The 19,641-nt window shown below is 41.1% G+C and overlaps 1 protein-coding gene across 9 annotated transcripts in view; it reads right to left on the reverse strand.

The window, feature by feature from the left end:
* The window catches only part of ARMH3 (armadillo like helical domain containing 3), a 180,516-nt gene that overhangs the window by 94,511 nt on the left and 66,364 nt on the right, over positions 1-19,641 (reverse strand). For 8 of the 9 annotated variants that reach the window (XM_082408311.1, XM_082408307.1, XM_082408310.1 and 5 more), the window contains 2 exons: positions 3,870-3,952; positions 3,205-3,331 (listed from right to left, as the gene is read on the reverse strand). The exons of the other annotated variant lie outside the window; for it this stretch is intronic. In XM_082408311.1, coding sequence (XP_082264437.1) covers positions 3,205-3,331; positions 3,870-3,952 — 210 coding nt within the window. The remainder of the gene's footprint in view (positions 1-3,204; positions 3,332-3,869; positions 3,953-19,641) is intronic. 9 annotated transcript variants of the gene reach the window in all.

Genomic DNA, 19,641 nt, shown 5'->3' on the forward strand with positions numbered 1-19,641 from the left:
CCTTAGATACTTCATACAGGTGGAAACCTTTTGTGACTGGCTTATTTCACTTAGCATAGTATACTCAACATTCATCCACATTGTAGCATGTAACAGGATTTCCTTCTTTTTAAAGGCTGCATAGCAACCCATTATATGTATATATCACATTTTATTTATCCATTCATCTGTTGATGGACATTTGGGTTGCTCCCATCTTTTGACAATTGTGTATAGTGCTGCCATAAACACGGGTATGCAAATTTTTTTTTTAATGGGCAAAAAATCTGAACAAATCCTTCACCAAAGATATATGGATGGCAAATAAGAATAGGAAAAGATGCTCAACACCATTATTCATCAGGAAAATGCAAATTAAAACCATAATGAGATATCGCTACACACCTGTAAGAAGCCTAAAAAAAAAAAAAAAAAAATGCCAGCTAGGATATTGAGTGACTACAACTCTTGCATACTGTTGTAAGTAATGTAAAATAGTACATCCACTTTGGAAAACAGTTTGGCGGTTTCTTATAAAGTTCAACATATACTTACATAATACCCAAAAATCCCATTCATAGGTATGTAATCAAGTGAAATGCAAACTTGTGTTCACATAAAACTGTACAAAAATGTTTACAGGGGCTTTATTTACAATCCCTAAAAACTGGAAACCTCCTAAATGTCCTTCCACTGATAAATGGATAAACTAAGCTGGCATATTCCCACAATGGAATATTATTCCATAATAAAAAGGAATGAACTACTGATACATGCATCAACATGGATAACTTCAAACAAATTACTACGTATAAGAAGCCAGGGCTTCCCCTGCAGTGGTTAAGAATCCGCCTGCCAATGCAGTGGACACGGGTCCGAGCCCTGGTCCGGGAAGATCCCACATGCCACGGAGCAACTAAGCCCACGCACCACAACTACTGAAGCCAGTGCACCACAACTACTGAAGCCTGTGCACCCTAGAGCCTGTGCTCCACAACAAGAGAAACTGCAGCAATGAGAAGCCCACGCACTGCAACGAACAGTAGCCCCCACTCACCACAACTAGAGAAAGCCCGTGTGCAGCAACGAAGACCCAAAGTAAACAAAAATAAAATAAATAAATAAATAATTTTAAAAAAGAAGCCAGACTCAAAAGACTGTATGATTTCTTCTATATATTTTTTTAGAAAAGGCAAAACCATGCGGACATGGAACAGATCGGTGGTTGCTAGGGATTGGGATGGGTGGAAGAGTTGACCTCACAGGAGCACAAGAGAAGTTTTTGAGATAGTGAAACCCTTCTATATCTTGATTTTCTGTGATAATTACACTTCCATATGCATTTGTTGAAACTCAGAATTGTACATTTAGGGTGAATTTTACCATATATGTAAATTATACCTCAAAAAACTTGACTTGAAACAAATGTTTCTTTCCACCAGAAGTTTCCTCATACTTTATACAAAATGGAGAGAACTGAAACATGCCACCTCCTACTATTTGTTGTGTTTCATTTAGTGAAATTTTCGCTTTCCTATTTGTACTTTCTTGGTTACCATTTTAATTCCGTTAGCAGATTTGAGCATTCCCAGATGTCCTCTCTTATCTTATTGCTGTGGCTACAAGGGTTTATCTCATTTGTGTATATGGCACAGTGGAGCAGGTAAGTCAGATGTCTATAAAATACCTCCCCCATTCCAACTCTCTTTCCTTTCCTCACTGAAAGACATCTTTATTCATCTATTAATGGGTGCTAAAGCCTCTGGGGTAGCTCTTCACCCTTGGAAAATCCTATATTCTTGAAAACAAGGACATTGGTAAAGCCGGGTACATGCAAACCACACCAGGGTACCCTGAGCACCTTTTGCCAATGGGAAGTTTGCCAGAGGGTTCTCATGGAACACTTCCTAGCTCCTAAAAAAAAGAGACGTGTGTCTTGATGTGACAGTGGGAACTTAATATTCTGAGGGGAGCTGACCTGATGCTAAAGCTATTACACTGAGAATAAGAGAGTAGGGAAATAGAAAAAATTTTTTCCTCCTAGGCAATCCTTCTTTTCCATGGTTTGCTTCTACTCTTCCTCCAGGTATTTGTTCCAAATCCCCTCTAGCTTTCTCATCATACAGGAGTCCCAAGCAGAAGATGAACTTTTCACGAATAGACCCAATGAAAGGGATAAAGTAAACTAATCGACAGTGACAGAAAGCAGGTCAGTGGTTGTCCAGGGATGGCGGGTGAGGGATAGAGGTGGTAAAAGGGACATAAAGGGACACAACGAAATTTTAGGGAGGGGATGGATATGTACATTATCTTGATTGTAATGACAGCTTCACATACATATAAATATGCTAAAACTTATTAAAAATTGTATACTTTAAAAGAATGCAGTTTGGGACTTCCCTGGCGGTCCAGTGGTTAAGACTCTGCGCTTCCACTGCAGGGGGCACGGGTTCCATCCCTGGTTGGGGAACTAAGATCCCACAGGCTGTGTGGCGCGGCCACAAAATAAATAAAAAATTTTTAAAAAAACAGTGCAGTTTATTACATATCAATTATATCCCAATAAAGCTAATAAGTTGGAGTTTTTTAACAGACAGCTTTATTGAGTGGCTTTCTGTTTCTGGGCACTATAAAGACCTTTCAAACTTAGGTGGGTTTGAGTAGCCTCTTCACTCAAACTTACAGGGATACATCACCTCTTTCAGAAATAAGTTATACTCATTACAGCTACAGAGTAAATTTTTAGTGAGCCAATTGCCAAATGGTTTGCAACAAAAATTTTTATCTAATGCCCACTTCCTCTTGTGAGTTATGCTAAAAATACCTAGGTATATAAAAACTCCTTAAAACCCTGTACCTTCTCAAATCACACAATGTTCCCTTGGGATCCAAGCTCTTTTGTTTGCTGCTGTCAACTCCCACCCACTCTCACTCTGATCTCACTGGTATTCACTAAATCCACAAGCCTCCCTATTCTCTCTCTTTCACAAACATCAAGAAAGGGCTACAGGGAAGCTAACCAGCTTTCTACTGAGATGAATTCTGAGTTCCTGAAGGCAAAGAAGTCCACATATTCTTTCTTATTGCCTGAGAAAAGGAGACTACATAGTTCTGTGCCAAGCAAGGGCACCAAGCAACTAGAGGAGAATCTTTTGTAGTCTTTTCCTCTCATATACCAAAAATCACAGCTGATGGGGAGACAGGAATAAAAAGAAGACAGCTTACCCATGGAGTAGAGGTTGTCAAAGCTCTGGTGCATGCGGATAATCTCATAGTAGAGTTCATCATAACTACTGGGGGTGGGCAGGAATGTATCGCCATATGTGATAAACATATTAAATAGGTTCACAATCTAAAAAAGAAGCAAAAGCCCATAAACAGGTATCATACTATGAAGACCAGAAGGGTATTACCAGTAGTGTGCTATAGCCAGCTCTTATTGTCTTGCAAGAGTTAATTGTTAAATTTTCAGAAATTTTGTGAGCTGGTTATTAAACAAAGTCATTATTAAAAATTAACTTACATAAACTTGCAATTCAATAAATTATATTAAAATAAAGTAATAAGTACTCAAAACTCACCACTTCCTAATTATTTTCTACTTTTTAGTATTATCAGTGCTCTTGAAATTAATTTACACCTCTTATATCTGTGTGGTGGGAATATCATATAATGGTGTGTTACCATTATCTCATGAAAGAGCCCCAGGTTCTCCAAAGACATAGGTGAAAGTGGGGAGCACCGGTATAGAGATTCTGATCCAAAGGGAAAATAAAGGCCTGGTTTTCCCTATGGCTTAATCCCTAGAATACCAGCTCCTGTCTCAAACCAGCCCATTTCTGCCTTAGGGTACAGCTTCATAAAAATAAATATATTTTTTTGCTACTCACCATAAGGGCTAAGGTAAAAATGTTGTGTTTGGCCAAAAGTACAGTCTCATTTGACATAAGGAACTTCAGCAAATTTATCAAGGCTTAAAAAAGAAAAAAAAAAAAAAAGAAAGAAAGGCATCAATAAGGTAATCAAAGCATAATCAATAAAGTTATTAAATGAAAGCAATGAAAGTAGACTAGCTCTACAGAAATCCAAACAGGGCTAGAATGAGTACATCACAGCTACTAAGGACTTTTTAAAAGCAGGCAAAGTAAGTGTATTTGAAGAAAGCACTGACCTTCCCAAGCACATGTCTGCTTATCTGCCCATAGGTTTTTAAAAATCTACTTTTTGCCACTTCTTAAACAGCAATTGAGCTCAGAAATTTGATTATAAAATGGACATTTCAGTGTTCCAAATTTACTCCTGCACGGTGATTTCCACATCAAATTTGCTCAGTTTATTGAGTGTCCCCTTCTCACCGCAGGATGCTAGCATCCCAAGTCACCAAGTTTTAGTTATGTAACTGTTTCAAACATCACTGCTAAGAAGGACATGTTTTAATTCTAACTGGTCAACAGATGTGCCAGATATACTGTAGAACCTACTGCTTCAGCTCTGGATAAGAAAGGAGCTCATGGACCAGAGGGCAGACAGCAGAAGCAAGAAGAACCACAATCCTGCAGCCTGTGGAACAAAACCACATTCACAGAAAGATAGACAAGATGAAAAGGCAGAGGGCTATGTACAAAATGAAGGAACAAGATAAACCCCAGAAAAACAACTAAATGAAGTGGAGATAGGCATCCTTCCAGAAAAAGAATTCAGAATAACGATAGTGAAGATGATCCAGGACCTCGGAAAGAGAATGGAGGCAAAGATAGAGAAGATGCAAGAAATGTTCAACAAAGACCTAGAAAAATTAAAGAAGAAACACCTAGAAGAATTAAAGAACAAACAAACAGAGATGAAAAATACGATAACTGAAATGAAAAATACACTAGAAGGAATCAATAGCAGAATAACTGAGGCAGAAGAACGGATAAGTGACCTGGAAGACAGAATGGTGGAATTCACTGCCACAGAACAGAATAAAGAAAAAAGAATGAAAAGAAATGAAGACAGCCTAAGAGACCTCTGGGACAACATTAAACGCAACAACATTCGCATTATAGGGGTCCCAGAAGGAGAAGAGAGAGAGAAAGGACCCGAGAAAATATCTGAAGCGATTATATTCGAAAACTTCCTTAACATGGGAAAGGAAATAGCCACCCAAGTCCAGGAAGCACAGAGAGTCCCAGGCGGGATAAACCCAAGGAGAAACACACTGAGACACATAGTAATCAAACTGACAAAAATTAAAGACAAAGAAAAATTATTGAAAGCAACAAGGGAAAAACAACCAATAACATACAAGGGAACTTCCATAAGGTTAACAGCTGATTTCTCAGCAGAAACTCTACAAGCCAGAAGGGAGTGGCATGATATATTTAAAGGGATGAAAGGGAAGAACCTACAACCAAGATTACTCTACCCGGCAAGGATCTCATTCAGATTCGATGGAGAAATCAAAAGTTTTACAGACAAGCAAAAGCTAAGAATTCAGCACCACCAAACCAGCTCTACAACAAATGCTAAAGGAACTTCTCTAAGTGGGAAACACAAGAGAAGAAAAGGACCTACAAAAACAAACCCATAACAATTAAGAAAATGGTAACAGGAACATACATATCGATAATTACCTTAAACGTGAATGGATTAAATGCTCCAACCAAAACACAGAGGCTCGCTGAACAGATACAAAAACAAGACACATATATAGGCTGTCTACAAGAGACCCAGTTCAGACCTAGGGACAAACACAGACTGAAAGTGAGGGGATGGAAAAAGATATTCCATGCAAATGGAAATCAAAAGAAAGCTGGAGTAGCAATACTCATATCAGATAAAATAGACTTTAAAATAAAGAATGTTACACAAGACAAGGAAGGACACTACATAATGATCAAGGGATCAATCCAAGAAGAAGATATAACAATTATAAATATATGTGCACCCAACATAGGAGCACCTCAATATATAAGGCAACTGCTAACAGCTATAAAAGAGGAAATCGACAGTAACACAATAAGAGTGGGGGACTTTAACACCTCATTTACACCAATGGACAGATCATCCAGAGAGAAAATTAATAAGGGTACACAAGCTTTAAATGACACAAGAGACCAGAGAGATTTAATTGATATTTATAGGACATTCCATCCAAAAACAGCAGATTACACTTTCTTCTCCAGTGCACATGGAACATTCTCCAGGATAGATCACATCTTGGCTCACACACAAATCAAGCCTCAGTAAATTTAAGAATATTGAAATCATATCAAGCATCTTTTCTGACCACAACGCTGTGAGATTAGAAATCAATTACAGGGAAAAAAAAAGCATAAAAAACACAAACACGGGCTTCCCTGGTGGCGCAGTGGTTGAGAATCTGCCTGCCAATGCAGGGGACACGGGTTCAAGCCCTGGTCTGGGAAGATCCCACATGCCGCGGAGCAACTGGGCCCGTGAGCCACAGCTACTGAGCCTGCGCGTCTGGAGCCTGTGCTCCGCAACAAGAGAGGCCGCGACAGTGAGAGGCCCGCGCACCGCGATGAAGAGTGGTCCCCACTTGCCGCAACTGGAGAAAGCCCTCGCACAGAAACGAAGACCCAACACAGCCAAAAATAAATAAACAAACAAACAAACAAAAAAAACCCCACAAACACATGGAGGCTAAACAATACGTTACTAAATAACCAAAACATCACTGAAAATATCAAAGAGAAAATCAAAAAATACCTAGAGACAAATGACAATGAAAACACGATGATCCAAAACCTATGGGATGCAGCAAAAGCAGTTCTAAGAGGGAAGTTTATAGCAATACAAGCCTACCTCAAGAAACAAGAAAAATCTCAAATAAACAATCTAACCTTACACCTAAAGGGACTAGAGAAAGAAGAACAAACAAAACCCAAAGTTAGCAGAAGGAAAGAAATCATAAAGATCGAACCAGAAATAAATGAAATAGAAACAAAGAAAACAATAACAAAGATCAATAAAACTAAAAGCTCGTTCTTTGAGAAGATAAACAAAATTGATAAACAATTAGCCAGACTCATCAAGAAAAAGAGGGAGAGGACTCAAATCAACAAAATTAGAAATGAAAAAGGAGAAGTTACAACAGACACCAAAGAAATACAAAGCATCCTAAGAGACTACTACAAGCAACTCTATGCCAATAAAATGGACAACCTGGAAGAAATGGACAAATTTTTAGAAAGGTATAACCTTCCAAGACTGAAGCAGGAAGAAATAGAAAATATGAACAGACCAATCACAAGTAATGAAATTGAAACTGTGATTAAAAATCTTCCAGTAGGGCTTCCCTGGTGGCGCAGTGGTTGAGAATCTGCCTGCCAATGCAGAGGACATGGGTTCGAGCCCTGGTCTAGGAAGATCCCACACGCCACGGAGCAACTACGCCCCTGAGCCACAACTACTGAGCCTGCGCATCTGGAGCTTATGCTCCGCAACAAAAGAGGCCGCGATAGTGAGAGGCCCGTGCACCGCGATGAAGAGTGGCCCCCGCTTGCCACAACTAGAGAAAGCCCTTCCACAGAAACGAAGACCCAACATAGCCAAAAATAAATAAATAAAAATAAAGGAATTCTTTTTAAAAAAAAAAAAATCTTCCAATAAACAAAAGTTTAGGACCAGATGGCTTCACAGGTGAATTCTATCAAACATTTAGAGACGAGCTAACACCCATCCTTCTCAAACTCTTCCAAAACTTGCAGAGGAAGGAACACTCCCAAACTCATTCTATGAGGCCACCATCACCCTGATACCAAAACCAGACAAAGATACTACAAAAAAAGAAAATTACAGACCAATATCACTGAAGAATATAGATGCAAAAATCCTCAGCAAAATACTAGCAAACAGAATCCAACAACACATGAAAAGGATCATACACCATGATCAAGTGGGATTTATCCTAGGGATGCAAGGATTCTTCAATATATGCAAATCAATCAATGTGATACACCATATTAACAAACTGAAGAATAAAAACCATATGATCATCTCAATAGATGCAGAAAAAGCTTTTGACAAAATTCAACACCCATTTATGATAAAAACTCTCCAGAAAGTGGGCATAGAGGGAACCTACCTCAACATAATAAAGGCCATATATGACAAATCCGTAGCAAACATCATTCTCAATGGTGAAAAACTGAAAATATTTCCTCTAAGATCAGGAACAAGACAAGGGTGCCCACTCTCACCACTGTTATTCAACATAGTTTTTGGAAGACCTAGCCATGGCAATCAGAGAAGAAAAAGAAATAAAAGGAATACAAATTGGAAAAGAAGAAGTAAAACTGTCACTGTTTGCAGATGACATGATACTATACATAGAGAATCCTAAAGAGGCCACCAGAAAACTACTAGAGCTAATCAATGAATTTGGTAAAGTTGCAGGATACAAAATTAATGCACAGAAATCTCTTGCATTCCTATACACTAATGATGAAAAATCTGAAAGAGAAATTAAGGAAACACTCCCGTTTACCATTGCAACAAAAAGAATAAAATACCTAGGAATAAAAAAAAAAAAAAGAAAAGAAAGGAGCTCATGAAGAAAAAGAAAGCCCTTCACTGTACTAAATATTTAAACAAAAGTGCAGCTTGCTCTGTCCTCTCTTGACTGTGACAACATTTACTGAAAAGGTCCCCTTTTTGCCTTGTAATCTTTAATGAGGGGAGAGAGTGCTAAAACCCAAGCAATCTCAGTTATGTGACTGCCTGCCAAGTCCCTAGGTTAACAGTGCAGCTTTTTTTTTTTTTAAAGTATTTTTTCCTATTTCTTTTTTTTTTTTTTTTAATAATTCTTTACTTTATTTATTTATTTTTGGCTGTGTTGGGTCTTCGTTTCTGTGTGAGGGCTTTCTCCAGTTGCGGCAAGCGGGGGCCACTCTTCATCGCGGTGCGCAGGCCTCTCACTATCGCAGCCTCTCTTGTTGCGGAGCACAGGCTCCAGACACGCAGGCTCAGTAGTTGTGGCTCACGGGCCTAGTTGCTCCGCGGCATGTGGGATCCTCCCGGATCAGGGCTTGAACCCGTGTCCCCTGCATTGGCAGGCAGACTCTCAACCACTGCGCCACCAGGGAAGCCCCCAACAGTGCAGCTTTAAAGACAGTTTTGCAAATAAATATTAAGCATAAAATAATTTATCAGTTGCCTTATACTCTCTCACCTAAGACTATAAAATAAATTCTGCTTCTCTGCCCATCATGACTACCGCCCCTGTACCTATTTCCCCCGTTTGATGGGGAACTATAAAGAAGGGGTTCAGCAGCTGCAAGTATTTGATGTTCCTTTTGTCTTCTCCCCCTCAACCCTTCCTACTTCCACAGACACAAAAAGGCTTGACCTCTCCTTTTCTAAGACCATATCTGCTTCTTTGCCAGCGAAGAAGTCCTTTCTCCCATGCTGTCTGAGCTTTGTGTGAAGTTTACTACTCTTAGAAAAGAGATGTGAGCTTTGATTTGAAACAGCAGGGAATGATGAGTAGAAGTAAGTCTCTCCAGACACTTGCTGCCTGCCACACAACACCCCTCACTCTCAATCCTCTAAAAGCACAGGTACAGTAAAGAAACAGCAGGCAAAAGTACAAGAGCTTGTCTACATTCTGTTTCTAAAGCCTGGACCTTCCCTTCAAATACCAAAAAAAAAGAAAAAAAGAAGCCTTGCTAGGGATGAAGGAGATAGGCATCCTCATTTATGAACTCTTCACCCTGACTCAAGTTCTCTGAGGTTTCATAATGGAAAGGCAAATGATAGGCAGCTGGCCCTTTTGATGTTGTCTGTTAACAAGTGATCTATTGGACTGGACCCCAAAAAAGCTCCATGGGAGCCCATTCTGGATCACACAACCTGCTTAGCTCCTACTAGGAGCTCAGAAAATGAAGGGGACTAGCTAAAATCCACATAAAAATGACTAACCCATGGGAATTCCCTGGTGGTCCAGTGGTTAGGACTCAGCGCTTTCACTGCCATGGCCTGGGTTCACTCTCTGGACAGGGAACTAAGATCCTGCAAGCCGCGCAGCACGGCAGCGGGGGGGGGGGGGGGGGGGGGGCAAAAAAAACAACCACTAACCCAGCCCAAACCGCTCTCCTTAATGAGTAGGGGCTGCCCAGTCCACCCCTAACCCCAGAGCTTAGAAAAGCCCTATTAATGGATAAATCACCTGACAATAAGACTCCTTAAACTCACAGGAGACAAGAGAAAAGGATGGGTAACACACGTGGCACTCTGCACAACATAATGGCTAGATAGAGACAAAGCTGCTTTTGCACATATCCAATCAAGGAGGGCTTTTGTCCCAGGCACACACAGCACAAAGATGCAGCCTCAGCAGTGGTTATGCAGTAATTAAGGGGTAGAAAACCTGGAGAAAAGGAAGTGAGAGCAATGATTTATTTCTCCTCTGCTGGACTACAGCTAGTCTTGATCTCTGGGATTCAGAGTCAGGGATAACAAAGTGATAAATATGAGGGGAGGAAGAGAGCAATTCTGGCACAGGACAAGAGGTGGCCTGTGTCCTAACTGCCACAGACGTCAGCAAAGCCAAACAGTATTGAGAAGGAGAGTCCAGAACTTCAACACTCTGAGAGTCAGTGTCAGGGGCAACCTGCATTCTGCCCCTGACAATTCAGGTCAGACCCCCTACCCTCTGAAAAAAGCCAGGGTTTTCTTACCTGGAAGTTATCATTCTCTAGAGGGAATTTAATAGGCAGCTAAAATGAACAAAGCAACCTTAAAATTGGCTCCCACAAGCCTCTGACATCAGGGACCACGATTCCTCTTCAAGAAGGAATGTCCCAAATATCTCATAAAATAATGCTTTTTTCCTTCAACATCTGACTTTGCACTCATTCTATCAACTGTTCAGTGTCCTATACACATCACTACACACACGTTGTCTTCTATCCTCTGACCTGACGTGATGGGAGTTCAAAGTCTGTGAGGCTTTGACATAGCTGATTTTAGACTTTTAGAGCTAGAAAAGACCTTGGAGGTCATTTAATCCAACTCCCTCATTTTTTGGATTCGAAAACAACCCCCCACCACCACCCCAACTAGTTAGTGCCTAAGCAGGGACTAGAACCTGGTCTCCTGGTCAGTGTTCTTTCTACCATACCATTAAGATAAGATTAAACAAATAAAGGTGCTAGATGCAGTCAAATGTTAAAGGGAAGGAAGCTTACATAAAAATGGTGTGCTTAGACTTGCTGACTATACTGTTACCAACACTTCTCTAGACTCTGGTTTGTAACTTTCTCCACCTACTGGCTGCTCCAAGGTTATTTTCATGTATTTGATCCCCTCCTTTTCTTGGTCTTCAACTACTTATTAGAGTAAAGATGTTTAACACCTCATTATTACCTTTCTTCTACTCACTCTCAACACTAAAAAACACCCAGTAGCTTTTCTCACTACAAACTGCCTCAGCAGGCCCTCTACATCGGCTCTTATCTCTCTCCTTTAAATCTCACCTTTCACACACCTCTATCTCCCTTTCTGTTTCTGCTTCCTCTCTAGTATCTTTAAAAAATAATAATAATAAATGTCAACTAAAACTGTTCCCATTTCCCTCACTCAGGGTTGCCTCCTTCAAAATTATGTACTGAACATGGAATATGATCAGATCTGGACTTCAAATGGAGCCAAGATCTCCTTTCTTTATGCAAAATCAGAACTGAAACAAAAAAAAACCCATGAGTATAAACAATTAATAGCCAGGCTTATTCATAAGCTATTATGGTATAGTGCTATGAACAGGGTTTAACTGCAGGCCAGAGAATAGCCTTGGGCCAGGGGCAGGTTCAAGGACGGCAGAGATCTGGTACTCAGGATCTCGGTGCCAACACACAAGTAGCACAGAGCTCATGTTGGCTGACTCCTGGCTCACCACTCTCCACACACACACATTTTTAGAAAACTGCCCTTGATCCACTTGTCTGCTTGGTGCCATCTGGGCACATAACCAACCAAACTGTCACAGAAGTAACAGTACATAGAGGGAAGAGTTAAGATAACTACAAAAGATAAGGGGTTGGTTGTATAAACATAGTATTGTTAATTAGTCATATGTCTATAAGAGTTTGGTATCAAGTACAATACATGCTGTAGTCATTGTGAAGATAAGAGGGACAGGATATACTTTTTTTTTCTTTTTAATTTAACCCTTTGGTTTACCATGTTTCTAATTTTTTAATTATAGTTTTAAAAGGAAGCAGGGGAGAAGAGACTAACACAAGCTCTAACTCACCAAAGACATGATCCTTAGTCTGAGAGATTTCCAAAGAAAAAGGGCCTATGTTATAGAAACCCATTACTGTGTAAACAGTTTTGCCCATTAGGTGAGCAATGGCTACTCATCCACAAAACAGAATGGCACAGGGACTACCCTGGTGGTCAATGCAGGGGACACGGATTCAAGCCCTGGTCCAGGAAGATCCCACATGCTGCGGAGCAACTAAGCCCGTGCGCCACAACTACTGAGCCTGCACTCTAGAGCCCTCGAGCCACAACTACTGAGTCCGCGCGCCACAACTACTGAAGCCCACGCGCCTAGAGCCCGTGCTTAGCAACAAGAGAAGCCACCACAAAGAGCAGCCTACGCACCGCAACAAAGAGTAGTCCCTGTTCGCCACAACTAGAGAAAGCCCACACGCAGCAACAAAGACCCAACGCAGCCAAAAATAAATTAAAAAAAAAAAAAAAAAAAAAAAACAGAATGGCACAGCTTACTGCAGAATCTTTTCGGATGAGGACAAGCTTGGTGGTTGAGACCTTCCAGGCCTTAACAGACAATTCTCATTGGCCCCCATCCTTCACAGCCCCAGGAGTAGGTTGTCCCAAAACACCAATGCCAGATAGATATATCATATAGAGAAATGCATCACATCTTTCTGCTGAATGACAACAACTACAAGTCAATAACTGTGTCAAAAGCTCACACAAAGTACAGTGGCCCCTCGGTATCCACAGCGGGGATGGGGGGATGGGGTGTGGAGATTGTTTCCAGGACCCCCCACAGATACCAAACTCCATAGATGCTCAAGTCCTTTATATAAAATGATGTAGTATTTGCAGTGTAACCTACACACATCTTCCTGTATAATTTAAATCATCTCTATAGACTACTTATAATACCTAATATAATGTAAATGCTATGTAAATAGTTGCCAGCATGCAGCAAATTCAAGTTTTGCTTTTTGGAACTTTCTGGAATTTTTTTTTCAAATATTTTTGATCCATGGTTGGTTGAATCTGTGGATGCAGATATGGAGAGACAACTGTATCTCAAACCTTCCTCTTTTCTACTGTGCTCCACCTGATACCTTAAAAAGAGACACTTAACTACAGAAATCACCTCCCCCAAACTGTATTCTCATCTCTTTTCAAAGGGAGAAACACAAAAGTCATAAATGGCAAGGGAGGTAACATTTATTAGGTGTCTGCTAGATGCTAGGCATCATGTAAAGCACTTAAAGTACATCACTCTCACTGAATCCTATTAATTATCCAATGAAGTAGGTATTAGTGGTCCCAATTAACAGATACCCAAACTGAAATTCAGAAAGATTAAATAAGTCACCCAAAGCCACATACTAGTTGAAGTTAAATTACATTAAGGGCAACATACCAAGAAGAAGGTCCATGAACTCCCCCTGCTGAGGTCTATGAAACTGTACTGGTTCCTCCTAAACTTCAATTAAAAAAAACGTTTGTTGGGACTTCCCTGGTGGTCCAGTGGTAAGGAATCCACCTTACAATGCAGGGGACTTGGGTTCGATCCCTGATCAGGGAACTACGATCCCACATGCCGCGGGGGCAACTAAGCCCACACGCCACAACTACTGAGCTGGCGTGCCACAACTAGAGAAGGAAAAACCCTCACGCCACAACTAGAGAAAAGCCCACGCGTCGCAATGAAAAGATCCCGCATGCCTCAACAAAGATCCCACGTGCCACAACTAAGACCTGACACAGCCATAAATAATAAATAAATAAATAATAAATCTTTAAAAACAAACATTTGTAGAGTGTGCGGGAGCAAGCTCTCTAGGGCCAATACCTATACTTGCCACCCAAAACCATAACTTTAGTCAGAACTGCACTTAACCAGCCCCTCACACATCCAAGTGACCAAAAGAAAAATCATGTAAGTTCAAGTCCATCTCTCTTGTAGGCATCTCAGGATTTCACTCCACTGACCTAAGATACTTTAACCTGCACACTCTCAAAAACAAGAGGTTGAAAGCAAGGACTCAAGTATTTGTGCATCAGTATTCATAACAGCATTATTCACAATAGCCAAAAGGTGGAAGCAATACAAGAATCCATTGACACATGAATAGATAAACAAAATGTGGTATATACATACATTCGAATATTATTCAGCCTGAAAAAGGAAATTCTAACACATGCTACTACATGGATGAAACATGAAGACATTATGCTAAGTGAAAAATGTCAGTCACAAAAGGACAAACACTGTATAATTTGATTTATATGCAGAGCCTAGAGAAATCAAATTCATAGAGACAGGAAGTAGATTGGTGGTTGCCAGGGGTGTGGAGAGGGGGGAATGCAGACTTATTGTTTAATGGATACAGTTTCAGTTTAAGAAAATTTTAAAAATTCTGGAGATGGAAGGTAGAGGTGGTTGCACAGCAATATGAATGTACTTAATGCCAATGAACTGTACACTTAAAATGGTAAATTTTACGTATGTTTTACCAATTAACAAACAAGAGGCCAATGTTTTTCTTTCCATAGACACTAGCAGGAGCCCTGCAAACACTCCATCCCAACTTTCTGTAACCTCAGTGTAACTGATGAGCTGAAATCTACATCATGGTACACAATACTGAGTATAGGGCTAAACATACAAAGGTGTTTTCTTTTTGATGGGGAAAAGAAAAGGAGCCAAATATACTCAATCAACAGAGAGCCATGGATCTTGAGCAGGAATGCAAATTGAAAATGAACACTGGACAGCCTTCAAGACAATACTATGGCAGTCTTCAGAATAATAATCAGTTTATAATCAAAGCTAACAATGTACCGAAATACAGTTGACCCTTGAACAACATGGGTTTGAACTGCATGGGTCCACTTATATTTGGATTTTTAAAAATAAATGCGTACTATGGTACTTCATGATCCGTGGTTGGTGAATCCACAGATGCGAGACCGTGGATAGGGAGGGCAGACTGTAAAGTTACAGGTGGATTTTTGACAGGGTTGGAGGGAGTAGTGGGCGGTGTTAGCACCCCAAACCTTCAACTTGTTTAAGGGTCAACTATACTAACAATATTCTAGGAAATCCTTAGGTATCCTGGGTTTGCCTCCTAATCTTTTCTATTTCTACTAAATGAGGATCCAGAGACCTGGCTCCAAATACTCTTAACCTGCACTGAGTGAAAAACAGAGAAGTTGTGTCAGTGAAACATCTGAAGTATTACATTACACATTCATAAGTTTAAGTTGTAGGGAAGTGGGTGCTCCATACACACTTGTTTCTTCATTGGAAAGTCTTTTCCACCAGGCACTTTGAAAATTTAGTTTCTGGGTTTGCTTTCAGGAACTACAAATTGGCTGCAACTGCTGCCTCTTTTTTTTTTAATTAATTAACTAATTAATTAATTTATTTATGGCTGCATTGGGTCTTCATTATTGGGTCTTAGTTGCTGCACGCAGGCTTTCTCGACTTGTGGCGAGCAGGGGCTACTCTTCGTTGCAGTGCGCGGGTTTCTCATTGCAGTGGCTTCTCTTGTTGCAGAGCTTGGACTCTAGGCGCACAGGCCTCAGAAGTTGTGGCACGCGGGCTCAGCAGTTGTGGCTCACGGGCTCTACAGCACAGGCTCAATAGTTGTGGTGCATGGGCTTAGTTGCTCTGTGGTGTGTGGGATCTTCCTGGACCTGGGCTCAAACCCGTGTCCCCTGCATTGGCAGGCAGATTCTCAAACACTGTGCCACCAGGGAAGTCCCCAGCTGCCTCTTTTTTTTTTTTTTTTAATTTATTTTATTTTTATTTATTTATGGCTGTGTTGGGTCTTCGTTTCTGTGCCAGGGCTTTCTCTAGTTGCGGCAAGCGGGGGCCACTCTTCATCACGGTGCGCGGGCCTCTCACTATCGCGGCCTCTCTTGTTGCGGAGCACAGGCTCCAGACGCGCAGGCTCAGTAATTGTGGCTCACGGGCCCAGTTGCTCCGCGGCATGTGGGATCTTCCCAGACCAGGGCTCGAACCCGTGTCCCCTGCATTGGCAGGCAGATTCTCAACCACTGCGCCACCAGGGAAGCCCCCAGCTGCCTCTTTTGACTCTGTACTAGAGGCAAGTGTCAGGCTCCTACTTTAGCTCTGGCCCTAGTTTCTTTCCTTGGAGAGTCTTGTGCATCAAATATGGCAGCAGTGTACAGACGCTCTGACTTTTCTGTATGCAGGCTCAAGTGGAATAAAGCAGAGTGTGCAGGTTCTGGGAAGCTGCGCCAGGAATGAGTACCTTGATGGTTCCCTGAGTCCCAAGTGAATTCCCAGAGGCAAAAGCAGCCAATCTGTTTCTCAAATGAGAAGAGCTCAGTACCACCCACCTGAGAATCCTGCTGTCTTACACAGGGCCCTCTCACTCCACAAGGAACCTTGTTCACAGAACTGTTCCTAGCATTAATGTACCCCACACAATGAGGACTTTCCCAGACTTTTTCCTATCCTGCTTTGAATTCAAGGGGAGGAAAAAAAGGTAGCAAGTAGCAAGCAGCAAACCATGTTGCTGTGTAGGAGAGTGGAATGAATAATGGATATGGGAACTTCTCCAGAACTAAAACCTGTCCCCGACATTGAAGTAAACCAGGTGCAGAGAGGAACAAGCCAACCACAGGAAGATACAATTAAGTGGTAGCTCAGCACCTGTCTCAGAGAAGCAGAGGGGAGGTTTAATTACAAAACCAAGTGAATGACATTTAAATAAGATTAAAAACAGGAAGGAGACACAGAACCTCCAGCAGAGCACAAATAAATGTTTCCAAAGAATCAGGTCAGAGAGAGCTGTCTGTCTGAACAGCTTTTACATGCTATGAAGAGAAAGAGATAGAAAGCAAAGACAGGACTCATCTAGGCCCTATTTTGTGGCCTGGCATGGAGCTAGGATGAGATGCCACAGATCCCAGGTCAAAACCCGATCATTAGGGGAAATGGATAATTTCACAGTGACTGACAGAAGAGAAACATTTAGCTCCTCACTTACTTAGGAGAGAGGTAGAAGAACTCAAAGGACAGGCTAGAAATAGCACTAGTGTAACAAGTCAATGCCTCCAAAACCCCAGAGGCACTATAAACTCTAGCCAATTCTAGCATCTCTGGACAAAATCACCAATTACTCAGGGACATTGCCAGCAATCAGCAGGCTCATTGTCGGTCAGCCAAGTGGCACAGGATGGACTCAGAAACCAACACTTACCAGCAGAATAATTTAAAAATACACTAGGTGGCTTCTCAGAATACAGGCAACTGTCTGGCTGCAAACCCAAGCACCTCACTGAAACAGAGACCAATGAATCAAACAAGAAAATAAAATGGCTTTGGTTGTATGCTATGAGCCTCTCCAGGTGAACAGAGCACAAAAGTCAGTATATCCAGTGGGAGGATTCTGGGAAGGTGGCAAAGCATGAAACACCAGGAATCTCTCTCCCCACCTAGGCAATAACTGCACTGGCAGAATCTGTCTGATGTAACTATTTTAGAACTCTGGACTCTGATGAAGGTTTGCAACTTCCAGAGGAAAACCTGGATGGTAAATTTGGTTCATTTTGGTCAATTTCAACTCTTAGTACATTAGCAGCTACCTATCACCCAGTCCCAGGCCTGTGGTAAGCAGCTGTGCACCTGTTTCTGAAGCAGCTTGCACACAGCTTGCAGGAGCTAGGGTGGGCAAAAAGGGCCCTGTCTTCCAAATACTGGGGATCTGTGCTATGATCACTGATTGCTGCTTCTGATCACAGAGGTGCAGACAAAGAGGTGGGCAGCCATTTTTGTTGCACCTCCCCTCATTGTTGCAAGCCCTTCCCGCTCCTGATAAGTGACTTCCAGATTTAAGGGGCCAGTGCCCCTTTTTTCCCCACGTTCATTTTTTGCTTTTCCCCTTTCAGGAGCCAGACATTAAAAACTAGAATATTCGACACAAATGAACCTATCTAAGAAACAGAAACAGACTCACAGACCTAGAGAACAGATCTGTGGTTGCCAAGTGGGGGGCGGGGGGAGTAAGGGAGGGACAGATTGGGAGTTTGGGGTTAGCAGATGCAAACTATTATATATAGAATGGATAAACAACAAGGTCCTACTGTATAGCACAGGGAACTATATTCAATATCCTGTGATAAACCATAATGGAAAAAAAATATACATATGTATAACTGAATCACTTTGCTGTATAGCAGAAACTAACACAACATTGTAAATCAACTATACTTCAATTTAAAAAAAAAAAGGTAAATACTAGGATAATATAAACATTAACCAAGAAGGCATTCAGAAGTAAAAAAAACTAGGACATTCAGAAACAACTGCATATTCAGGGAAAATTAGAGAGTGACTGCACATGCCCAAGAAAATGCTCAGAAGAGACCTAAGAAAACATTAAGTTTACACCTCAGGCTGATCCTCAGCACAGAGACAGTCTACAATTGAAAACAAAAACAACAGGGAATTCCCTGGTGGTCCAGTGGTTAGGACTCCGCGCTTTCACTGCCAAGGGCTCGGGTTCAATCCCTGGTCAGGGAACTAAGATCCCGCAAGCCACGCAGTGCAGCAAAAAATAATAATAATAACAAAAAAATAGCTAAATCTGCAGGAAGGGGGAGAATCTGATTTCTTGAACCTTGAGGACCTTATAAGTAAAATAAGCCAGTCACAAAAAGACAAATACTGTATGATTCCACCTACATGGAGTACTTAGAGTAGTAAAAATCATAAAGACAGAAGTTTCAGTTTTACAAGATGAAAAGATTTATGGGGAACGATGGTGGTGATGGCTGCATTACAGTGTGAGTGTATTTAATACCATTGAACATACACTTAAAAATGGTTAAGATGGTAAGTTTTATGTTATGTGTATTTTAGCACAATAATAAGTCAGTACATCAACAAGCTGCACTGTCTAAAGGCTCCCCACCCCTCTAGATGAACTGGAAAAAAGAACAAATCCTTTCTTTAAATGGAAGTTAGGTTCTGTCTTACCATCTTCCTTGCTGTTAAAGTGTATCTGCTAAAAGAGAAAATAAAATTCTCAACTATCTCCAATTCCCCCTTTACTTGGGGACACTGCAATCCCCAGAGTTACCGCCCACCCTCTTTACCATGAAAATGAGTTTTTATGTGAAAGTTCCCATATGGAACTTAGACTCAGAAATGCAAGATCCCATACACCTCATTCCTGTGCAGCTGCCTCTAACTAAGCATGCTCAGAAGCTACTGGCTTCTTCTAGGGCCCTATACCACCTACCACCTGCTTATTTTTTCCAACATTGCCCAATTGAAAGGTAGTCAAAAATCACCCTTGAAGAAATCTAATAGTCAATGAGACCATGTCTCAGTGGAGCCATCTGATGTAGAACCAAGAACTTTACTTTCTCCCAAAATGAGGGAAAACCACTAACAGACTTGTC

This window comes from Balaenoptera borealis, assembly GCF_965194805.1.
Source record: "Balaenoptera borealis genome assembly, chromosome: 10".
NCBI lineage: Eukaryota > Metazoa > Chordata > Mammalia > Artiodactyla > Balaenopteridae > Balaenoptera > Balaenoptera borealis.